This window comes from Dipodomys ordii, unplaced genomic scaffold, assembly GCF_000151885.1.
Source record: "Dipodomys ordii isolate 6190 unplaced genomic scaffold, Dord_2.0 Scaffold170, whole genome shotgun sequence".
Taxonomy (NCBI): domain Eukaryota; kingdom Metazoa; phylum Chordata; class Mammalia; order Rodentia; family Heteromyidae; genus Dipodomys; species Dipodomys ordii.
Window position 1 is genome coordinate 460,545 of NW_012267386.1, and position 15,109 is coordinate 475,653.

The 15,109-nt window shown below is 38.0% G+C and overlaps 1 protein-coding gene across 1 annotated transcript in view; it reads right to left on the reverse strand.

Moving 5' to 3' along the window:
- LOC105998677 (chromosome unknown open reading frame, human C12orf40) overlaps positions 1–15,109 on the reverse strand; it is a 63,717-nt gene that overhangs the window by 45,145 nt on the left and 3,463 nt on the right. Inside the window, exons 2-7 of the mRNA XM_013033474.1 lie at positions 13,356–13,469; positions 8,817–8,901; positions 5,172–5,310; positions 2,772–2,904; positions 2,155–2,203; positions 877–1,062 (exon numbers count right to left, since the gene is read on the reverse strand). Coding sequence (XP_012888928.1) covers positions 877–1,062; positions 2,155–2,203; positions 2,772–2,904; positions 5,172–5,310; positions 8,817–8,901; positions 13,356–13,469 — 706 coding nt within the window. The remainder of the gene's footprint in view (positions 1–876; positions 1,063–2,154; positions 2,204–2,771; positions 2,905–5,171; positions 5,311–8,816; positions 8,902–13,355; positions 13,470–15,109) is intronic.

Consider the following 15,109-nt stretch of genomic DNA (forward strand, 5'->3'; position numbering starts at 1 on the left):
TGAACACAACATTTTTCTACATAAACTATTAATTGAAGGGTTACATAATCAGTTATCATCTTTCAAACCCTGAAAAGAATCAGGCCATCAAAATTATCCCTTAGGAGACTCTGACACCACTGGGACAGTATATCATACAGAATGAATCACCATGACATCCCAACTAGTCATTACAGTGATTGTAAACATGTACAATAAAACACACTCAAGAATTATCAACTGGGCTAGCAATAATTTTCTAAACAAATGACCATTTCCAAAGCTTTTAAAGAACCTCTCTGTTTTTGGATTCACAATCTATCACTGTACAAAGAATTAAATTTTGATTAAAAAGAAATTATTAACCTCAATCTATCTTCTAATTTGATTTTATCTGTAGAAATTTGAAACTTTTCTTTTTCTTTCTTGCTATTGTTTCTAACATATTTATGAGATTATTTTTTTGTTGCTTTGTATGTCCCTCCCCCACTGTATAACCCCTGTTTTCACTGTATTTGATGTTGGTATAATTTGGGGAGGGGAAGGGAAAAAACAAATTGTTTAAACAGGGATATAGGTGGACCCATTGCAACAATGAGATGTACAAGACGTTAGGTCGAAAAACGAGCTTTACAACTTTGGTGCTTGGGGCGGGAGCAAGAGGGACTGGGGGCAGGAGATGGGAAGGGATGGGAAGGGGAAACAAAGGAGGAGGCAACAATGCTTGCTAAGAAATGTACTCATTACCTTGCTCATGTAATTGTAACCCTTCTGTACAGTATTTTCACAATAAAAAAGAAGAAATTTGAAACTTATAATTTTCAAGTTTGTAAAATGAGATGAGAGAATATACCCTAACAATATAATAATAGATAAGAACTAGTGATTCCAAGGTACCTGCTCATTTTGGGTTTTTTCATATGCAGCTTCCCAAGGACTTGGTGCTACTCCAGGAGTACACGTCTGCCTTGGACTGTGTCTGTTAGAAGACAACTCTGCACAAAAAGATGATGAGGGGTAACTGTAGTTTTCTGTTCTATGGAACTGCGGTTCAAACACACTGTATGTCATGTGCTGCGACAACTGTAGAAAAAATGGTTTAAAAATCATTTAAAATACATAAACTGAACAACTTAAAATAGCAGAACTAAACTGAAAGAAAGACATAGGTTTATAAGAGTCCAAGGAAAGCTAAGACATCAGTAATGGTAGAATTTGCTAATATGAGACTGGTAATTATGTAAAATTTTCTTTTAGCAATCCTTTCCCCCTGCCTTTCCCATCTTTCTCCTCTACCCTCAGGCACGCCTGCTATACGTCATCCTTTGATATAAGAAATTATTATCTCTGGGCACCAGTGGTTCAGGCCTGTAATCCTAGCTACTCAGGAGGCTGAGATCTGAGGATTGCGGTTCAAAGCCAGCCCAAGCAGGAAAGTCCATGAGACTCTTCTCTCCAATTGACCACCAGAAAACCAGAAGTAGTACTGTGGCTTAAGTGGTAGAGCACTTGCCTTGAGCTGAAGATCTGAGGTACAAGCCCCATGACCCCCCCCCAAAAACAATGATTGTCATTAACTCATAATTCAAGTGACAATATTTTTAAGGGATTATTGTCACTGCCATCGCCTTGCTTATTTAGTTTAACTCTAGCAATTCAAGGGTAGGAAATTAAACAAAATTTCCAACTTTATTCTTAATGTACACATTTTCTAATTGGTTAAAATTTTATTTGCTTAAAACAATTGTAGCTTGGGTAGTTGCTCACACCTGTAATCCTAGCTACATAGGTCAAAGCATCATGGAAAAAAGTTTACAAGACCCATCTTAACTAATAAAACCCTGGGCATAGTGGCACATACCTGTCATGTCAGATATATGGGAACCTCAAACAGAAGGACTCCAGCTCAGGCTGGCCCAGCCAAAAAACAAGACTTAATTTCTATTCAAAAATTAAAGAAAGCAAAAATGGCTAGAAATATGCTCTGGTGGCTGACTGCCTGGCAAGCAAAAGGCCCTGATCAAACTCCCGTTCTGCCTAGGAAAAAACAGAAAAGACTATAAAAGGTTTTTTTCAAAGGATAAAACTAATTTTTCCCAATGCTGAAAAATTCAGGTCATTCATTGACATATCACAATTGTTAAAACAACTTACAATTAAAATGTTAAAACTTACCTGAACTGGGTCATGTTTTTCCTTGCTACCCAGTTCCCGAGAGTGTATACTAAGGGAAAGAAAACTTTAAGGTTACAACTATAAGTATAATAGAATTCATCTTTATTTACCTAAAATGCATAGTGTTCTACTCCAGCACACAAAACAGTAAATCCTTCCAGGATCATAACATTATTGAGCTTTCATAAAAATCATATTACTATGAGAATAATCACTTTATCATAAGGAAAATAAAGTATGTATACAAAATACCTTTGATAAAGGTCCTAATTCTTCCATAATATAAGACAAACAAAAAGTGAAGCTTAAAGGTAAACCCTTATACATTTTTTTTCCGATGAACAAGTTAAAGTCAGGTTAGTGGGGGCTCACACCTGTAATCTTAGCTACTCCTGGTTTGAGGCCAGCCCAGGCAGAAAAATCTTTGAGAATTCATCTCCAAAATAACCAGAAAACAAAGCAGGACTGGAGGCATGGCTAAATTAGTAGAGTACCAGCTGAGCAGGCATGAGACTCTGAGTTCAATCTTTGGTACTGCCTCCCATCCTCCAAAAAATGTTGATAATAACCAGTTTAAATACCTAACAATGTAAGCCACTCACTCAGCCAAAACTCACTTGTCTTCTGTATCATCAAGGCAGAGTTTAGAAGGTGTACAATTAGGTGACATTGGAAGTTCTAAATCGTGCTTTCTTAGAGGAATTTTTATGTCTCTATTCATATTCACGTGGACTGGTTTCTTCACAGTCTCTGTAAGTAAAAAAAAGTTAAATAAAAATTAAAATTTGGAATGAAATGCTTTAAAGTTTTTATATTAATATATCATCTTCATTAGATAAATGTGCACCTGAAATCCTTTACAAAAACACATATGCTATACCACAGTGATGCTGCATGCATGACTGTCACACATCATTGAAAACATCTTTGTCTTTGTCACCTTACCTAACCTCAAGAAAAGAGTCCTATGAATTCATTGCAGTTTGTTTGTTCCTGCAAGCCTATCCTGTTCCCTCAAGTACACTGGATTTTGTGATATATATTCTCATAGCCTTTTCTGGTGTAGCATGTTTGTATACGTTATCATACCTGATGAGCTTTAGCTCAGTAAATTTTAAACTTTTTACTAGCCTTGTCTCTATATAGATAAGCTAAAATGCTCTCATGCCAAATGTTTTTCTCTGTTCTGTATTCAAACTTCCTTTTCCTGGAAAATGTTTTTTTGTAACCAGTCTAACTATGGTTCTAAAGGAGACTTTCTGTCAGCCTATAAAATTTTGGTTTGGAGGTAGCAATTTGATGAAAGAGAAACCAATAATAGAATGCTTACCACTGATTATAAGTGAAATGGTTTCACTACTGAAACTAGATATCCAATACTAAAAGAGAATATCTTTCTAGCAGAATTAAAAATCTTAAATCCAGAGAACCTATCTGCAGTCTTCTTCTGGTGGCACACTTAAGCAATATTAATTAATTAAGGTAAGCAATATTAATTTCTAAGACAAAGTTTTAAACCCTAATGATGAAAACAATGAGAGAATAAAGCTACTCTTTTCAAAAGAATCTTAGTAACATTCAAATTCCTGATTAAAGTTATCCCTGAGACCCACCACTGCACTATCACTCTTCCTTTAAATTAAATGAGTAACTGTATTTCTGCTTTTGATTTCAGTCATTAGCAGCTATGAGTCCCGATAAAGTACTACTATTTTGTTCTCAGTACCCAAATACAATTCTTATCATAGGTAGTCAATGAATGTGTTGTATAACTGGATAAACATATGGATGAAAAGAACATGAGGGTAGTATCCCTAAAATGATACCTTGGCATTTGAAAAACCTGTTGGAAGCAAGAATATCACTTTTAGTTTCCATTGTTCTCTCCAAAGCAAATCACATAACTTAGAAAAAATTTTGAGAAAAGATATTAAGGAGATACTACTATAGTGATCAATTTCTCTCCTGATGGTTTATTTTTAAGCTATCATTTTTGTACTTCTTTTAAAAATTCAATATTAGATACAAGTTTTCTTAAGAGAGGGAAAGGATATTCTAATTTTCTTTTTAATTAACCAAAGTATAGGACAAAATAAATTTTATTTTGAAACAGAAGACTACTGCAGATAAGCCAGGGTCTGGTGACTCATACCTGTAATCCTAGGTACTCAGGAGACGGGGTTCTAAGGATCACGATTCAAAGCCAGCCCAGGCAGAAAAGTCCATGGGACTCTTATCTCCAATAAACTACTTAGAAAATACCAAAAGTGGTGCTGTAGCTCAAGAGGTAGAGTGCTAACCTTGAGTACAAAGAGGCTCAGACACAGCACCCAGACCCTGAGTTCAAACCCCAGGACCCACCAAAAAAAAAGAATGTGTAAGAAGAAGTTCAAGTTGTAAGATAGGAAACCAGTCATTGAGATAAAAGTCTTTTCAAGCCAGCTGCTGGCAGCTCACGCCTGTAACCCTAGCTACTCAGGAGGCTGAAATATGAGGATCATGGTTCAAAGCCAGGCAGGCAAGTCTGTGAGACTCTTATCTCCAACAAACCATTCAGAAAACTAGAAGTGGCATTGTGGCTCAAGTGGTAGAATGCTAGCCTTGAGCTGAAGAGCTGAGGGACAGTGTTCAGGCCCAAGACCCACGACCGACAGAAAAAAAAAGTCTTTTCAGATATAACTTCTAAACAAATTTCTTAAATAGTATAAACACATTTATTTTTCTCTGCTGTCAAGCTACACTTGGATGATTCAGCATCTTAGAAATTAAATGACATCTAATAAATTAATTTTAAATAATATGTACACAGCTTAACAATAAAATAAATGAATTTAAAATTTTTTGTCAGTCATGGGGCTTGAACTCTAAAAAAATGTATTTTAAGCAAATATAATTGAGCTAATTAAGAGCTAAATTTTTAAATTAAATTTCCACAGCTTTGAGGTCTAAAATTTCAAACTAATTAGAAAGATAATGTTATTACAAATCAAGCTCAAAATAAAATGCTATGGACTTACCAGGTATCTTCTTCTTGCATGATATCTGATTTACCATGTAGAGGTTCAGAAGATCTAAACTGACAGTAGAATTTTTGGCAGGAGGCAAAACTCCCAGTAATTTCATTTTTGATTTTAACCTGTTCCTCTCAAAATATTCCTAAAATATTTAAAATTAAAATTAATGTACATCAAGTGGTTTAAGGCAGAATCACAAATAACAAAAAATTATTGACTTTTTCATATTTTTGTGACAGCACCTGTTACATACAAATTTAAATCAATCAATGCTACTTTTTAGCTTGCTTATTACTCTTAAAATTCCTATCTTTTACAATCTTTCTGTTAAAATTTGCCTTTAAAATAGAACTTTAAATAGCTATTATTTACGCATCAAAAATTTGAAATTATCTGTATGTACAAAGTTAAAAAGACATTTAGTAACAAAATAAGAAATCTTGTAAGATAAAAACTTGCTTTTCTGAAAAGCATGCCTCCCTAGTGATACACAATACCTTAAAGATCTGCCCAGCATAGTGCTATTAACAGTCAACTGAAATGAGAAAAAAAAGCGTTGTGTAAGAATGAATCTGTAACTAGTGCCAACTTAGTTTGCTTTGCCAACTCTCCTAACTGCTAGTTCTTTTAAACCACACCTGTTCAAAATTATCACTCTGCATCCAGTTTGTGTTTTCTTGTTTTAGCTATAATTGTTACTCTTTATCTTCATTGGTTTCCTTTTGTCAGATTATACCCTTCATTTACAAAATTCAGAAGCCTCTATTTAGCTTTTATTTATTGAGCAACTATGATAATGTTTGACACTGTAAAAAAATCATCTTAGAAAATCTTGCTGTCCATGAGGCTGGGAAGGTGGCTCAGTGGTAGAGCGCTTGCCTTGCATGCCTGAGACCCTGGGTTTGATTCCTCAGCACCACATAAACAAAAAGAAAAAAGCCGGAAGTGGCACTGTGGCTCAAGTGGTAGAGCACTAGCCTTGAGCTGAAGAGCTGAGGGACAGTGCCCAGGCGCAGAGTTCAGGCCCCACGACCGGACCCCCCCCCAAAAAAAGTTGCTGTCCCTACAATACAATGGTATAAGCTAGCTCATATATGTAAGTTATCAAAAGTAAGAAGAATTTGAGATAGCAAAAGATTTAGTGCCAAAAGGTTACATTTCCAAATGGTTATATAGCATATTTTCAGTAAGTAAAGGCTATTTTTTTTTTTAGTGCCAGTCCTAGGGCTTAAACTCAGGCCTGGGCACTGCTGTCCCTAAGTTTCTTTTGCTCAAGGATAGAGCTCTACTACTTGAGCCATAGCTCCAATTCTGGCTTTTTTTTTTCAATTCACTGGAGATAAGAGGTTCACAGACTTCCTTCTAGGGCTGGCTTTGAATAGCCATCCTCAAATCTCCAATTAACCACCAAAAAGATGGAATGGTATGCTGTGGCTCAAGTGGTAGAGTTCTAGACTTGAGAATAAAAAGCTCAGGGACAGTACCCAGGCCCTAAATTAAAGCCCCAAGACACACAGACATACACACACACAGACACACACAAAGATCATACCATATATGCATGCTTCAGCAATAAAATAACAGGAACTTTAGGATGCAAATACTGAAACAATGTTAGTTCATATAATGATGGTACCATAAAATTTAAATGTTCTTTCTAAAGGCACTGTATTTTGGTATGGATAAAATAACAGTGAGGACAACAGTAACACAGTTACAATTAAGTGTGGGGGGATGGTATAACATTATCAGGAAGAACATGTAAATTACAAATTGGGGGATGGTAGGCAAAGAAATGGAAGAAAGACAGAAAAGGTTTCTTGAGAAGTAATTTCTAAAATTTGGACAGTGAATAAGAATTAGCAAAAGAGAAGACAGAGACATATGTTTCCAAGAATAAGTAAGAACAATTGAAACACTGTCAATTGAAAGACTGCCTGTAAAGGGAGTAAGCCTTTATTCCAGAGAATACTACAAAGGAGGCTTGTCCGCCATACTCTAGTTATCAAGTTGGCTTCTAAACTCTGCATTCCTAGCAAGGACAAAGGACTATGCTTAACAAAAAGTAAGGTTCAGTTTTTTTCCTATCCAGGAAGATAAAGAATTTGTATTAGCTGGGTGTCAGTGGCTCATGCCTGTAATCCTAGCTACTCAGGATGTGTCTGAGGATCGTGGTTCAAAGCCAGCCCGGGCAGGAAAGTCTGTGAGACTCCAGTAAACCACTCAGAAAACCAGAAGTGGTGCTGTAGCTCAAGTGGTAGAGCGCTCGCCTTTAACTCAAGAGCCAAGGGACAGCGTCCAGGCCCAGAGTTCAAGCCCAAGACTGACCAAAAAAAAAATCAATTTGTATTTCTTTTTTGTCTTTTTGTTTTGTTTTTTGGGTCTGGTTGTGGGGCTTGAACTCTGGGCCTGGGCGCTGTTCCCTCAGCTCTTCAGCTCAAGGCTAGCACTCTACCACTTGAGCCACAGCGCCACTTCCGGCTTTTTTCTTTTTGCTTATGTGGTGCAGAGGAATCGAACCCAGGGCCTCATGCATGCAAGGCAAGCACTTTACCACTGAGCCACCATCCCAGCCCAACAATTTGTATTTGTATTTAGAGTAATTACTTTTCTGTTCATCTAAAATAAACCTTAATATTTAAGCTATTTAAAATGACTAGATTCAAGCCCCCAAGTTTTCTATCTTTAATACCTACTTGGCGTTCAATAAGGATGGCATCTTTTTTTTTTTTTTTTTTTTTGTCGGTCGTGGGGCTTGAACTCTGGGCTTGGACGCTGTCCCTCAGCTCTTTAGCTCAAGGCGAATGCTCTACCACTTGAGCCACAGTGCTACTTCTGGTTTTCAAGTGGTTTATTGGAGATAAGAGTCTCCTGGACTTTCCTGCCCAAGCTGACTTTGAACCACAATCCTCAGATCTCAGCCTCCTGAGTAGCTAGGATTACAGGCGTGAGCCACCTGCACCCGCCCTGTTTTAATACTTTTTATAAAAAGAATCTTTCTGTGAGTTCCTTCGTTTGCTCAGCATTACCTAGTTAAAAGTGATACATACTTCCTACATATAATTAAAACCTTCTTACTGCTCTATTATTACTCAGATAGAACACCTTCTGTTGAATTAATTTTACCACTAATGGAAATTTGGCTTGTTTTCCTTTCCTCCTCCCGCCCCATGAACAACTTCTTTCTCCTTTCGCTTAGTATTTTGGCAATAACAGTGATTCAACCTTACCATATCTCCAAGTACATAAATAAATACAAGTTTCTCTCAGGTATGTACTGCTCAGGTGCTATGCACACATGAATATATTATGCAGTCAGACAAATGGAAAAACTAAGTGGGAGTGGGATATGGGAAATGAGAGCATTACAGTACTCTAGGCAACTGAAATTACAGTGCTAATTCTATGGGTAGTGAAATATCATCAGATTATCATCTTGACACTAGCAAGATAGTAAGAATCAAGAATTGTTTCTAAGTTTCCACCTGAGCAAAGTGGAGAGCTTATCAAGGTACCTGTAAAGATGGAGAAGACTAAAGGAAGGTAATATTTCAACTGTACTTAGACAGAGTTACTATAAATGATGAAAAATGTTTCAGAAGGTGACTATTGCATACAACTGACATAATAAAAATAGATTTTGCCTACCTTTTGCTTTCTCCTGTCCTGCTTGATCAGAACCCTGCTCCTAGAAAGGAAGTGAGGGCAAAATACACAATTATCCAAGAAATGTCTTTAACATGATTGTCATCTCAGTTAAATACAGATCTGAAATTAAAACCCCAAAACATAGTGATCATAGTACTATTTTCCAAAAGGAAAACATGAAAATGATCTTACAAGTATTTTTAGTATATATTTCACAAATTTTTCTAAGGAATTCTAATTTTAAAAACACTATATCTATAATGAATGATTTAGCACAAAAACACACTTGAATTTTAAAACCAAGAGAAGATAAATTAATGATTTGAAAAGATTGTCACTGAATCATGCTCATATGACCAAGCAATATTCTTAGTCAACACTTCTATCTTCTCTTTCTTTGCATTTCACCCTTCTAAGGAAATCAACAAGGAGCACAGAGATGGTAAAATCTACTTAGAATCTACAGAAATGTTACATTTATTGCCCAAGCAATGTTAGTTATATTAGTAGATCACCTATATATATTCCTGAAATCTCAGAGCTGGACATAATGGTACATGTCTATTATTCTAGCATTCATGAGGAGAAGGGTCAGGTGTTTAAGGCTGGTGAAACTCTTGTCTCAAAAAAAAACAAAACAAGGGGCTGGGAAGGTGGCCCAGTGGTAGAGCGCTTGCCTTGCATGCCTGATGCCCTGGGTTCGATTCCTCAGCACCACACAAGCAAAAAGAAAAAAGCCAGAAGTGGCGTTGTGGATCAAGTGGTAGAGCGCTAGCCTTGAGCTGAAGAGCTGAGGGACAGCACCCAGGCCCAGAGTTCAGGCCTCACGACCAGACCCAGAAAAAAAAAAAAAACAACAACAACTAAGGGCTGGAGATTTAGTTCAGTAGTAGAGCATTTACGTAGTAAGTACAATCCTTGGTTCACAAAATCTTCTATTTTAAGCCAATTCAAGTGGCTAAAACAGAATACCATAAATCAGGTAATTGATATTTGGCACAGAAAACTTTGCCTGAAAGTATATCACTTTGGTAATGCTCAGTATTTTGAATTTTACAGGCCTCAAAAGCATTTTCTCTCTGACCTTCTCTTGCATTCTTTTCTTTTTCTTTTTTTTTTTGGGGGGGGGGAGGGAGGGTGGTCAGGTCCTGGGGCCTAATTCTCTGGGCCTGGGCGCTGTCCCTCAGCTCTTCAGCTCAAGGCTAGCACTCTACCACTTGAGCCACAGCGCCACTTCCAGCTTTTTTCTTTTTGCTTATGTGGTGCTGAGGAATCGAACCCAGGGCCTCATGCATTCTTGCATTCTTTTCTATGGCTCTCCCCCAAAGCAGGTAAGAAAAACTGGAACTTCTCTTTCCCATGGCAGATGACAGAAACTCAAATCAGCTACAAAACCTAGAAATGTAATTTTGATATCCTCCTCCCATCTCATCTTTCTATATAAGAACTAGTCACAAAAAGGAAAAAAGAAAAGCAGTGTAGATTCGATCTACATTATCTGATAGTAGATGATGAAACCCTTCTTACAGAAGTCTTGTCCCATAGCCAAGAAGAAAGAATGGCCCACAAAGGCCAAGAATCCCCAAATAGAAGTCTTTCTGGGTTTACCCTCTCAGTCTATTACCACTAGGTAATACCATTTCTATATGGATGCCCATTCTTTACCAAATCTAAGTATAAAAATGAACAATCTTTCCTGCATCTTTAGGTATTCATTTCTGAGGGATTTTGTGTCACATAAAATTGTCTTTTTATTAAGGATTGCTTGTTAAAGATGATATGATGAGTATACTGACAACAGAAAATTACTTGTCATAGTTCTGGAGGCTATGAAGTCCAAAATCAAGGTACCAGCTGATTCAATGGCTGGTCAGGGCCTAGTTCCTTGGTCACTGATAATGACTTCTCGCTATATGTAGGGAGCTGCTGAGAGGCCGCACCTGGAAGATGGCGCCGGCTTCCGCCCTTCGCCTTCCCGATGGCGAGTGCTCTCTGTGGTAAACAACTCCTTATATGGCTAAGGCAAAGAATCTGGCTTGCTTCCACGCACCTGAACCTATTGGTGGTTCCCACGTGGCGTATCAGGGTTGGCTACCCAGCGGGTACTTAAGTCTGTGGGGAATTCTCCCCAGGGTTGGGGTCAGAAGATTGCTCAAAGGTCCTGAATAAACTGCAGAGAGAAGAGTTCGGTGTCGCGTCTTCCTTGCTGGTCGAGGCGGTAGCGACACGTGGTGGGCCGTACGGGGACTCAGCCCCACAACTGACAAAAAAAAAAAAAAGAAAAAAAAAAGAAGGGCGGAAGCCGGCACCATCTTCCAGGTGCGGCCTCTCAGCAGCTCCCTACAGCTATATCCTTACCTGGCCAAGGCTTAACTACTTTCCCGGATCTCTTTTTACAAGAGTACCAGTCAGAGTCACGAATACTCTCAAATATCCTCACCAACTAGTACCTTCACCTCAGGGGTTAGTACTTCAACCTATGAATTTTGGGGACACAGACCACAGTATATTCTTTTTAAAAGCCTATCATTGTGTGTGCTTTGTACCTATGATCCATGTACCAAATAAAGCACTAAACACCAATAACAGGGTAGTGTTTAGTGGTTATGAAGTGTTAGTCTATTAATAAAAGTAAAACTTTAAAAAACATTTATGACATCCAGGCTCTGATGGATCACACCTATAATCTTAGCTACTCAGGAGGCTGAGATACAAAGATCATGGTTCAAAGCTAAACTGGGTATGAAAGTCCGTGAAACTTCTCTCTCTAATTAACCACTAAAAATTGGAAGTGGGAGCTATGGTTCAAATAGAAAACCACTAGCCTGGAGCAAAAAAGCAAAGAACCCTATATTTTCTGTCCCATGAAGCATCACAACTACTGCTCATATTCTAACTTTAAAAGAAAGCTGGAAGAGAGCAAGGGAAGGGGTGACATTGTCCAAAAAGAAATGTACTCATTACCTGACATGCATAACTGTAACATCTCTGTATATCATCTTTTTTTTTTTTTTTTGTCTCTTGTGGGGCTTGAACTCTGGGCTTGGGCGCTATCCCTGAGCTCTTCAGCTCAAGGTGAGCACTCTACCACTTGAGCCACAGTGCCACCTCCAGTTTTCTAGTGGCTTATTGGAGGTAAGAGTCTCTCAGACTTTTCTGCTGGCTTTGAACTGTGATCCTCAGATCTCTAGCCTGAGTAGCTAGGATTACAGGCGTGAGCCACTGGTGCCCAGCCTGTATTTCATCTTTATACTAACAATGAAATTCTAAAAAGAAAAAAGTTACATTTGATGGATTCATCAAAAGCTAAGGCTAAGAAAGACATTGGAGATTATTCCCATTATTTTAAAACTTGCAAAACAGAAGAGAAAGCAAAGTAATTTTTTCATGGTTCAGAATACCAATTGTGTAAGCAGGTTCCGTGTTATTAATGTTAACAAAATTAGGTTTGTCATGTCAACACCTAAATATATTCCCATGTATGTATAAATAAATTATTTTATTTCAGATTGATTTTTCATTACATAGAATTTAGTTCTCATCAACTTTTATGCACTACGTATTGCTTATTCTTGTATTAATAAAGAAGTAATTAAGAACTTAAAACATCTAGTAGTGGCTAAACCATGGTGAAAATGAAAAAGGAGTATGACATATTACAAGAGTTGATTCTTTTGTGTGTAGGTACTGTGGCCTGAAATCATGCTCTTACTTAGTATTTTTTCTCTCAATTGTGCTCTATCACACTTTCACTTCTGGCTTTTTTGTGGCCAGTTGGAAAATAAAACTACTCTCAATAACAACTTATTTGGCTAATTTAAACAGAAAACAATTACTTAAAGAAATAAATGACAGACTTTCTGAGAAAGTTGAGGACCAGGGTTAGCAAATGGCAAGAACAAGGAAGTCTAAGCAGCTGCTCAAAATCATTCCACCATGGAGTTTATAAGGCCACCTCTTATGGTACTGATGAACACTGTCTACAACTGCCAGCATCATCTTGACCCTTGAATAGAAACCTCTGACATCCAGTCCTCCTGCAGCTCCTACTACTATAACAGGTGCTCTGCAGTAGTTATTTCCTGGGATCGCTAGCCTGATTTAGGACAATCACATCAAAGGCTAAGCTTAAGTCACATGCTCATTCTTTACCTATAAAACCAATTGTGAAGCAAGTGCCTGGGTTTTTTTTTCACCTTCTACAGAAGGAGATGGCTTGTATTTATCAAAAAAGCTCATAAGGTAAGAAATACACATCATTGGGGTTAAAAACTCTAGGCTACTGAAAAGAATGTCTTCGAAATAACTGTTGCATAATAAAATTAAAATAAATGATCTAAAAGTCCACTATATTCCCTCCCTTCCTCCCTTCTCTCATTTTTCATTTATTTCTGGTTTAAAATGCAGTGTAGTAAAGAAATCTTCTTGAAAGCTAGCAGAGAAACGGCTAAACATAAGCAAAGCAAGGCAGAGTCCATAAGACAGACTGCACCCAAGAAAACTGATGAGAGGTCACACAAAGGCCCCCCTGGCACGAACATAGACCCCACACGCGACACTCCTGGCCAGGTCCAGGCACATCGGCACACATAGATGACAGAGGCCTCAAAAGTTCTGGTACCCCTTGTTCTTTTGTGTGAATAGGAGAACCACCTGGTACAGAAGAGAGACATGAAAAACTTGTGTTGAGTGACAAAAGCTACATTTTACATCCAGGACTGTGGGATATGCAACCATATTCAGGAAATTCAAGTCACTGGGTTTCAACATTCCTGTCCCAGGAACACAGCTTCTGTAGAGAAGCACTGAGGCATCAAGAGGGAATTGCTTATCTGTTAGGGGAAGTTGAGCAGACAGAGTGCAAACATGAGTGACAGGTTTTGTCTGAAACCTAAGAGAAGCATTTTTCTTTTTGCAACAGTACTAAGGTTTGAACTCAGGGCCTCACTCTCTGGCCCAACTTTTTCTTCTCAAGGCTGACGCTCTACTACTTAAGCCACACTTCCCCTACCTGCTTTTTCCAGGTTAATTGGAGATAAGATTTGTCTTATCTTGGATTTGTCTGCCTATGCTGGCTTCCAACCTGATTCTCAGATCTCAGGCTCCTTAATAGCTAGGATTAAGTGTGTCCACCTCCAAATCAATCATAAGTTCTTATGGTTTTCTTTAGACTTATACAAGAACAAGACAGCAATGATAAAAGGAGCCAGTTCTTAAATAATGCGGGAAATTTGTTCAAGCTTTATACTTGAAAAACATAAATCATACCCCAAATTTTGCAAATAATAAAAAGAAAAGTCATTTGTTAAAGTATGCTATAGAAAATGCCGTAATATTCAGTATACAGCAAAGTTACCAAAATTAAACTTCAAAGAGTCTCAACATATTTTTTTTTTTTGGTCCAGCCGTAGGGCCTGAACTCTGGGCCTGGGCGCTGTCCCTCAGCTCTTCAGCTCAAGGCTAGCACTCTACCACTTGAGCCACAGCGCCACTTCCAGCTTTTTTCTTTTTGCTTATGTGGTGCTGAGGAATCGAACCCAGGGCCTCATGCATGCAAGGCAAGCACTCTACCACTGAGCCACCTTCCCAGCCCTCTAACATTATTATATGTGTACACACTCTCAAACACAGCTGTGGTTATCACTTAGGACCAAGACTTCCATAACCGGGCCACACCTAGCTTTCAACTTCACTATGTTCTTTACTTCATAAACTCACATACCCAACCAAAGAAAAATATGAGCTTTACATATTGCATTATCAAAGCCTTCTAGATTATATTCAAATGACAATTCATGCAACTAATATGCACTTTATAAAAATAATTTTATCTAAATTTATTAAACCTGGGTAAAATGGAGAATGCGAATGAAGCTCATCATAATTTTTATTTGACAGAGCCTTCTGCTCACTCAGCTTGCTATTTGGTTAGCATTCTACCACTTGAGCCATGTCTCCACCCCTGCATTTAGCTCATTATTTTGGAGATTAAAGTCTCAAGGACTTTTCTGCCTATGTACACCTTCAACCAAATCCCTCCAGCCTCCTTAGTACACATGTGAGCCACTAGCATTCTCACATTTTAACAGTAATTATTATTCTAGAAAATATATTTTCAAGAAATATAATTACCTTACTCAATAAAAATTAGAAAAAATGCCAGGGATGGGGCTGGGAAGGTGGCTCAGTGGTAGAGCGCTTGCCTTGTAAGCATGAGGCCCTGGGTTCGATTCCTCAGCACCACATAAGCAAAAAGAAAAAAGCCGGAAGTGGTGCTGTGGCTCAAGTGGTAG